This window comes from Orycteropus afer, unplaced genomic scaffold (genome assembly GCF_000298275.1).
Source record: "Orycteropus afer afer isolate SDZICR_OR568_19922 unplaced genomic scaffold, OryAfe1.0 scaffold00099, whole genome shotgun sequence".
Lineage (NCBI taxonomy): Eukaryota > Metazoa > Chordata > Mammalia > Tubulidentata > Orycteropodidae > Orycteropus > Orycteropus afer.
Genome location: NW_006921686.1, coordinates 3,266,797 through 3,276,723, shown reverse-complemented (window position 1 = coordinate 3,276,723; position 9,927 = coordinate 3,266,797). Strand labels below are relative to the sequence as shown.

General features: G+C 47.3%; 1 protein-coding gene across 1 annotated transcript; it reads right to left on the bottom strand.

Annotated features, from left to right (window-relative positions):
• Nucleotides 1–702: 702 nt before the first annotated feature.
• On the bottom strand, nucleotides 703–1,317 carry PNMA8C (PNMA family member 8C). The gene has a single exon (XM_042781283.1). The coding sequence runs from the start codon at nucleotides 1,315–1,317 to the stop codon at nucleotides 703–705; it is 615 nt and encodes a 204-aa protein (XP_042637217.1).
• Nucleotides 1,318–9,927: the final 8,610 nt, after the last annotated feature.

Below are 9,927 nucleotides of genomic sequence, written 5' to 3'. Positions count from 1 at the left end.
CAAATGTTACTCACACGTTGAAATGGTACCTATGCCCCTTGCACTTAAGTAACTCAAATGCTACCCACACCTACTCAAATGTGTAATACACGTCCCACGAGGGCAAGGATTTGGGTCTGTTTCATTCCCTTTGTATCCCCAAGGGCTAACGCAGGGCCTGTAGCTCCTATGTGTTCCACGACTCCATGACTACGCACACCCAACCGGAAGTGACGCTTACTCAGGTGCAATGTTTGCTCAGATGGTACCCACGCTCTCCCTGATGTATTCAAGTAACCCAAATGTTACCCACTTCATATGAACGTCAGGAAGGTGGGGGTTTTTGCTGCATTTCCAGCTCCTAGAACAGTGCCTGGAACACACACGTGTGCAATAAATACCTTATTGAATGAATGAATGAATGGCCCACACTCGACCGGATGCTAACCACATCCACTCAGAGGTCACCCACAAGTTAGCCAGGATAAGAACACCACCCTCATGCACAGTAGTCAAGATGTCACCCATGCTTACTCAGGTGATACCCACTGTTGCTCAAACGTTACCCACTCAGTTCAGTAATACTCTTCCTCACTCGTACTCATAGTGGCACTCCCCCAACTTGCTCCAACGGTACACATCCTCACACAGACATCACCCACACCCACTCAAATGCCACCACCCTCACTCACTCACACGTGGCCACGCCCACCCCACGTCACCTCACAGCTTCTTGTCAGTTGCATGGCGCCGCCTACGGTTCTTCTTGTACTTCCGCTTGCCTTTCTTGCCGCCGTTTCCAGCCTCGCCCTCCTCGGTGGAGTCCAGAGGGGGCCCGCCGTCCACCCCAGCGGCGGCCTCGGCCCCCGGCTCGGCCCCCGGCCCGGGCACACAGAACCTTCTCGCGGGCAGCCCGCTGGGCCCCGCCGTTCCCGGCCACAGTTCCTGCCTGAGGACCCGGGCCACGTCCTCCACGGTCCTGCCCTCGCTCTGGAGGAAGAGGTTGAGCTTGGTGAGGAATTCGACGTCCTGCTTCCGGGGCATGTAGACCACTCTCCAGACCCCGCCCTTGCCCTTGATCTCCCTGGGGATCAGGGCGTAATTGATGTCCTCTGCCAGTCTGATGATGGCAGCCTTGGTCTTATCTTCTTCCAGAAAGGCCTTGCCGGCCACTTCGAACTGGCCCAGAGGCTTCAGGGGGCCCCGGATGGTCTCCTCAAATTCCTCGTGATTGCAGTCTTCCGGGACGCCCAAGATCATCAGGGACTTGTAACTGTCCACCTCCAGGGCCTTGCAGCCGTGCTCCAGTAATGCAATGTCCTTCACGCCAAACAGCATCTTGCCCAGCTCGCGGAGGCAGCAGTATGCCCGCTGCTCTCCGGCGCTGCGTCGGGACTCCCAGAAAGGATCCAGGGTGCCACGCGACATGGAGGCCTCACCTGAGGCTGCAGACAAGCCCAACGTGTCCGGCTCGGTCCTTGTCCTCGGAGCTGGCCAATGCAACAGCCTTCTGCGAGGGCTCTTGGAAATTCCCAGGGACTTAAAACGCGTGCAGGTAACGCGAAGGCGACTGTCTGCCCGCTGACGCGTGGCTTGGGACCAGGGCGGTTCTGCAGATGCTGCGTCAGCGCTCTTGGCCGTGGCTTTCCGGAGCTGGCACTGCTGGGCTCCTCGGGGGCTGCTGTCACGGGGAGGTGTCGTCGGTGGGGGGCCTGCAGGCAGGGGCGGCTCGTCCCTCACCCACAACGCTGCCCTCGGTACCCTGGGGCCCTGCTAACTGGAGGATGCGGCCTCGGCACTTGCTCACGCAGTGACGTCACCGCCTCTTTGGGCTCTGCCGGCCGCGGTCGCTATGGCAACCGCTGGAGCATGGCTCCGCCATTGGCAGGGTCCAGCCGCACTGATAGCAGTGTCCAGGAGGATCGTTCGGAGGTGAGGGGTCACGTACCCCCTCCCCCTCATCCCCATCCGGGTCAGAAATACGCCCCCCCCTTCTGCTGGGAGACAATGGCTGACTCAAGGAGGCCAGAGATGGTGCAAGGTGAGCTGGAACGTTCCTTTGGGGTCAGAAGGGAAGGAAAAGCTTAAAGAATGAAGATAACAGTTGGAAGGATACAGGAGCCAGCTCTGAACAGCTGCCACTGGCCAAATCCACGTTAAAAAGGAGCGTATACACGAAACAACAGAACGTTTAATGAGGGTGGGTTGTTTCATTACCTCCTCAAAGGACCTGCCCATTATATTATCCTATGTAGCATATATTAAAACCAAACTCACTGCCAGCGGAGTCGGATCTGACTCATAAGGACCCCTCCTTGGGTTTCTGAAGTGGTGTCTCTACAGAAGTGGATTGCCCCATCTTCCTTTCAAGGAGTGCCTGTTGGGTTTGAACCCCCAGCTTGTGGTTAGCAGTCAAATGCCTTAGGCACTAGGCCACCAGAGCTCTAATGTTACAGTACTAATAATACCAAACCTATTCTAGGTCAAAGCGACCCCCATTGGGTTTCCAAGGCTGTAAATCTACATATCTTCCTCCCTCGGAGCAGGTGGTGGATTTGAACCGCCGATCTTCTGGTTAGCAGCTAAATGCCTTACCCACTACGCCAACAGAGCCTCTGGGAAAGTTATTCAGTCTCCTCGCATCTACTCAAGACCGGGTCTTAGCCTCCCCTTGGTCATTCCCTGAACAACATGACAGTAGAATTGCCCCACAGGCTTTTCAAGTCTGTACTCTTTTTTTCAAAAAATATTATCTTGTGTTTCAGTGAAAGTTTACGCTGCAAGTTATGTCCCCATTTGACAACTTGCGCGCACATTTTTCCTAACAGTAGTATTTTTCACGGCTTGTCCACATTCTCTTTCATTGCTCTCTGGTTGTCCTGTTTCCTGTGCTCTAGTTTCCCTGCCCCCTTATCTGCTCTTCTTTGCTTTACAGTCATTGTTGACCTTTGGGTCTCATACAGATGGGGTTTTAATAGAGTACCTTTCTTACCAACCGTTCTCACACCATTTTTTTTCACATTTTCACAGTTTTTCACATTTTGTGTGCCACTCAGCTATTTTGCTAAAAGGTGACCTCAGGAGACAGTTTCAGTTCCTGGTTTAAAAAGTTTCACAGGGCAATAGTCTCAGGAAATCCTCTGGGCTCAACTGGTCCAGTTAATCCGGACATTTTAAGAAACTGAATTTTGTTTTACTTTTTTCTCCCATTCTGTACGAGACTATCCACAGGCATACCTCAGATATATTGCAGGTTCAGTTCCAGACCAACTTTAAATAAAGTAACTATCACAATAAAGTGAGTCACACACGTTTCTTGGTCTTCCAGTGCATGTAAAAGTTATGTTTACTTTGCATGTAATCTATTAAGTATGAAAAAGCATTATGAAAAGTTGGAAATATTGGGAGAATGACCAAAATGGGACACACACACACGAAATGAGTGCATCAGTGGAAAAATGGTGCCAACAGACTTGCTCGATGCACAGTTGCCACAAAACTTCAATTTGTTAAAAAAAAAAAAAAAAGAGAGAGAAAGAAAGAAAGAAAAGAAAAAGCAATAACTGCAAGCATAATGAAGTGAGATGTGATCAGATGAGGTGAGCCTGTACTGTGATCTTGGTCAGAAGGGTCAGTGGTGGCAGCAGGGCACCATCTAGTTCCTCTCGTCTTAGAGTTGATTAGGCTGTGGTTTATGTAGCCTATGTACACTTGTGGCCATAGGGGATGGCCTCAGGCCTCAGGCAGTCACCTGCCACACTCAAGGCTGGTGGTTCAAACCCACCAGCTGCTCCCCGCCTGGTAGCTGGGCTGTCTCTTTCTGGCGGTTCAAACCCACCAGCCACTCTTCGGAAGGAAGATGGGGCAATCTACTTCCATAGTGATACTGCCTCAGAAACCCAAGGAGGGGTCGCTATGAGTAGGGTCAACTCGATGGCACATAACAACAACAACAACACGTACACTTGTTTCTTTGAAATCTTTGTTACCTTCTTACTCTTTTGCTGCTGATGAGCAGAGACCAATAGTATCTTTGATGGCCGCTCATAAACTTTTAAGACCCCAGATGATACTCACTTCAGTAGGATGCAGAACACGAACTTTGTGAACCATATCATGCCAATAGACTTAGTTGTTCCCTGAGACCTTGGTCCTAAGGTTTATAAACCTAGAAAACCAACCTCAGAAGGTGTTTGTGATGTCTGAGGAGTGTGTGAAGTTTGTCTTCAATGACTCTATGTGCCTGCACACACGTATCTGTATTTATGTGAACATATAGGTACTTCTATCTCTTCTCACATGTGTGTACACCTGTACCTACTTGTATATCTATAAGCCTATTGCCATAATACCTAAGACATTTGACTGCTAACCAGAAGGCTGGCGGTTCAAACCCACCAGCCACTCCTCAGAAGGAAGATTGGGGAATCTACTTCCATAGAGATACTTGGAAACCCAAGGAGGGGTTGATATGAGTTGAATCGACTCAATGACAGTAAGTTTGTTTCTTTGGTTTATATCCATCCATATGTAATCACGTTGTTGTTGTTATTGTTGTTAGGTGCCACCGAGTCAGTTCCGACTCATAGTGACCTGTTTACAACTGAATGAAACCCTGCCTGGTCCTGCGTCATCCTCACAATTGTTGCTGTGCTTGAGCCCATCCTTGCAGCCACTGCGTCCTGTCCATCTCCTCGAGGGTCTTCCTCCTTTTCATGGACCCTCTGTTGTACCAAGCTTGATGTCCTTCTCCAGGGACTGGTCCCTCCTGAGAACACGGCCAAAGTATGTGAGACAGAGTCTTGCTATCCTCACTTCTAAAGAACATTCCAGCTGTACTTTTTCCAAGACAGATTTGTTTGTTCTTCTGGCAGTTCATGGTATATTCAATATTCTTCGCCAATATCATAATTCAAAGGCATTCTTCTTTGGTCTTCCTTTTTCATTGTCCACCTTTCACATGCATATGAGGCAACTGAAAATATCATGGCTTAGGTCAAGTGCTCCTTGGTCCTCAAAGTGACATCTTTGCTTTTTAACACTTTAAAGAGGTCTTTTGCAGCAGAGTTGCCCAACGCAATACATCAGTGTTTGAGTTCTTGACTGCCTCTTCCAAGGAACTAGATTGTGGATCCAGGTATAATGACATCCTTGACAACTTCAGTCTTTTCTCTGTTTATCATGATGTTGCTTATTGGTCCAGTTGTGAGGAATTTTTTGTTTTGTTTTGTTTTCTTTATGTTGTGGTGTAATCCAGGCAGAAGTCTTTGACCTTCATCAGTAAGTGCTTCAAGTCTTCTTCACTTTGAGCAAGCAAGGTTGTGTCATCTGTGTCCCACATGTTATTGATGAGCCTTTCTCCAATCCTGATGCTGTACTCTTCTTCATAGTCCAGCTTCTCCAATTATTTGCTCGGCATACAGTTTGAATAGTATGGTGGAAGGATACAGCCCTGATGGATACCTTTCCTGATTCTAACCTATGCAGTATGCTCTTGTTCTTGTTTTCTTAGTCTACATTCAGGTTCTGCACGAGCACAGTGAAGTGGTCTGGCATTTCATTCCCACTCACACATTTATTTTCTGGTCTCTGTTGGAGCTGTTGCCATCTTATACATGTCAAATTCTCTCCTATGGGCAGCCTTTCTCTTGAGTCCTTCCCAATGACATCATTTACTTTGATCATGGTGTGCTTACTACACCCACATTGGGTGGCACTTTACCAGTCACCAAAAGGAGCTCTGGTGGCATAGTGGTAAAGGCATTTGGCTGCTAACCAGAAGGTCGGTGTTTCAAACCACACGCTGCTCCACAGGAGGAAGATGAGGAAATCTACTTCTGTACAAATTTACAGCCTTGGAAACCAGTGGGGGTCACCATGAGTCGGAACTGAGTTTGGTTTTATTTTTTCCCATCACCCAAAATAACAAGTATCTATGATCTAAAGTGTGGTTTCCCCTCTTCCCCCACCTCTCCTTGGTAACCATCAATAAACATTGGTGTCTTTATATATCTATTCTTGTCCTCTTATCAAAGAGGGATCATACATTAGTCCTTATATGTGTGACTTATTTCGCTTAGTATTATGGCCTCCAGGTCCATCCATGTTGTGTTTTTTGGGCTCATCACTGTTCTTTATGGTTCCATTGTATGGAAGTACCACATTTTTCTTACCCATTCATCTGTTGATGGGCACTTTTTTTTTGCTATTTTATTTGCATTTTCTTGCTATTGTGAATAATGCTACAATGAACACAGGTCTGCATACGTCTGTTTGTGTCATTACTTTTGATCTCTAAAACACCTAGGATTAAGATTGCTAGATCATACCGAACCAAAACCAAACTCACTGCCATCTGTCATGTTTGTTCCAACTCATAGCAATCCCTTCTTGGGTTTCCCAGGCATATCTCTACAAAAGTGGATTTCCCAGTCTTCCTTCCGAGGAGTGGCTGGTAGGTTTGACCCGCCAGCCTTCTGGTTAGCAGTCAAATGCCTTAGGCACTACGCCACCAGAGCTCCCTTATTTTTATTTATTTACTTTTGGGGTTTTGATGTTTCGAGGCTGTTTTTCAGGCCAGTTTTAGAGTGAAATCTATCTATACTATGCCTGCTGCCTTTCTGAATGTCGTGAGAAACCGCCAACGTAATGCTGCTGTTAATGGATTGAATTATAACCTCCCTCCAAAATATATATATTTAAGGAGCTCTAGAGGTGTAGTGGTTAAAGCATTTGGCTGCTAACCAAAAGGTCAGCAGTTCAAACCCATCAGCCACTTTGTGGGAGAAAGATGAGGCAGTCTGTTTTCGTGAAGATTACAGCCTTCAAAACCCAATGTCCTAAAGGGTAGCTATGAGTTGGCATTGACTCGATGACAGTGGGTTTGGTTTTTGGTTTTGGAAAATATGTGTTAGGATCCTATTCCTATACCTGTGGTTATGACCTCATTTAGATCTAAATATAGTTTTCTTTGTTACATAAATGAGGCCATGTTAGTGTAGGGCGTGTCTCAAACCTAATCACTGCCGAGACAGGGAAGGAACAGATTAGGACAGATGCAAGAAGCACAAATGTGGGAAAGACAGATGCCATCTGAATGTTGTCACAGACCAGGGCTTTAGACAGATTCATTCTGGTTCCACCCCTTACTGAGAATTTGCATTTCCACCTGTGGTGGTTATGTTTGTGTGTCAACTTGGCTGGGCCTGGTTGAGTGGCTGGGCAGCTGGTGGTAGTTATTCCCCGTGATGAGACTGGTAATCAACTCCATGGTGGGATCTACCACAAGCAGCTGAGTAGCTGCCTTTGGGACGTGGTCTGCTTCCTGTTTATAAGGAGAAGCCTTGGGAATGGTCTCTAGCCTGTGGCACGCTTGGACCCTGAGTGTAGCCGGGTTGTTGCTCAGCAGCCTGCTATGCTCTGCCGACCCTGGGACTTACAATGGACTTAAGTTAATGGCCTGCCGTGTGGTTTGGTAAACATCAGGACTGTGCCTTTTGACTTGTCAACCTTGGGGCTTCTCAGCCTCAGCAGCTGTCTGAGTGAAGAAACGCCTTTAGCTCCAGTGGGCCGGGAGCAGGAGGCAGAGCTGGACCCCAAGGTTGAGGGGCTTTCCCTCAGCCCCTAGAGCCTGGCACTCTGAACTTGGACTTACAGCCTCCAATTTTAAGAATAAACTCCTGTTTGTTAAGGCCATCCCATTTGTGGTACATATTCTTGTCAGAGTGGCTCTAGGGAACCAGGACACCACCCCTACTCAGTTCAGCAACAAATCCTGTTGACTTGACAGGTCCACCATGGATCACCATCTGGTATTTGAAATACCAGCCTCACAGCAACACACAAGCCACCACAGTACAGCAAACTGACAGGTGGGTGGTGGTACCCCTAATTTAGTGACTTAAAACAGCACGATGTGTTCTCTTGTGGTTCTAGAGGTCAGAAGAGGGCTAAAATCAAGATGTTGTTAGGTCTGGTTCCTTCTGGAGAGTCTCAGAGAGAATCTCTTCTTTGCCTTGAGAGGCTGCTAGTGTTCCTTGGCTCTTGGCTGCATGACTCCCATCTCTGCCTCTGTTGTCACTGTTTTTCTCCCCTTCTGATCTCCCGCCTCCCTCTTATAAAGACCCTTGTGATTACATTGGGCCACCTGGATAATCCACAAGAATTTCTCCATTTGAAGATCTTTATCTTAGTGACATCTGCAAAGACCGTCTTGCCATATACCAAAACCAGACCCAACCCACTGCCATCAAGTCGACTCTGACTCATAGTGATCCCCATTGGGTTTCCGAGGTGGTAAATCTTGACAGAAGTAGATTGCCCCATCTTCCTTCCGTGGAGTGTCTGGTGGGTTTGAACTACCAACTTTCTGGTTAGCAGTCAGATGCCTTAGGCACTACACCACCAGAGCTCCTTGCCATATAAAGTAATATATTTACAAGTTGTGGGGATTAGAGTGTGGATATTTTTGTGGGTCATTCATTCAGGCAACCACAGGTATTAATAAATCCTAAATGTGGAACTGACTGAGTCAAAATGGGGCTGGAAGGATTCTTTTCTCCCAAGCTGAGGAGTTGGAAGTTCTGGTGGGTCTGAGAAATGGCCACAAAATCCCTCTACCTTCTTCCCATAGAGACACGGGGTCTCTGTCATCCTGCCATCGCTGAATCCAGGTGAGCATGTGTACAGAAGAAATGACGCTTTGTGACTTCTGAGGCTGGGTTAAGAGGCCATGCGACTTCTGCTTTGTCTCTTGGAATGTTATACCAGAGCCCTGAGATGCCATGTAAGAAGTCTGACCACCCTGAGACCACCATCTGGAGAGGCTGCCTGTAGGTGCCCTCACCGACAGTCCACCGTTCTCCTGCCAGTCACAAACCAGAGCCGTCTTGGACATCCAGCCCTGCTGGCTCCTCGGGTAACTGCAGTCTCAATTGGCATTGACTACGGCTACATGTGACATTCCCAGGCAAAAGCTTCCTGATCAAACCCTTCTCTAACTCTTGAGTCACAAAATCATGAGCAAAATAAAAGTTATTTTATAAAAAATATTTTATTTTGTTTTCGGTGAAGGTTTACACAGCAATTAGGTTCCCACTTGACAGTTGATCAGTCACATCAGTTACGTTTTTCACAATGCATCCACACCCTCTTTAATTGCATTCTGGTTGTTCCATTTCCCATGCTCTAGTCTCCCTGCTCCCCACCCCCCGTATCTTCTTATCTTTGCTTTGGAGTCACTGTTCACATTCTGGTCTCATACACAGTTGGGTTTTTTTTTTTTTTTCCTGTGTGTCAGACGTTTAATCAAAGGATTATTTAAGCATTATCAGAGGATAATTAGAGTACAGGGCAGGAAGCAACTTTTAAATTCAGTGTCAGACATAAATGATTCTTGAAATTGAGAGAGGTTTTTTTTCTTTAATGGAGCACCATACTCAAGGATTAAAAAAAAAAAAAAATTCACTGCTGTTGAATCGATTCAACTCATAGCAACCCCTCCTTGGGTTTCCAAGGTTTATCTCTATGGATGTAGATCGTCCAGTCTTCCTTCCGAGGAGTGGCTGGTGGGTTTAAGGATACTATCCTTTATTTAGCGTGCTGCTCTGTAATTTCACCAAAAGGTGACCTCAGGGTCACTTCAGTTCAAGGTTTAAAGAGGGTCTCAGGGTGATAGTCTCAGGGAGCCCTCTAGTCCCAACTGGTCCATTAAGTCTGGACTTTTTAAGAATCTGAGTTCTGTTCCAGAAGTTAAAATGATTCAGTAGATCTGGGGTGGTGTTCTGCTTACCTGGTGCCACTCTGATAGGAATATAACACAAATGTGACGGCCTTAACAAACAGGAGTTTATTCTTATAGTTTGGAGGCTGTAAGTCCAAGTTCAAAGTGCCAGGCTCTAGGGGCTGGGTGAAAGCCCCTCAACCTTGGGGTCCAGCTCTGCCTCCTGC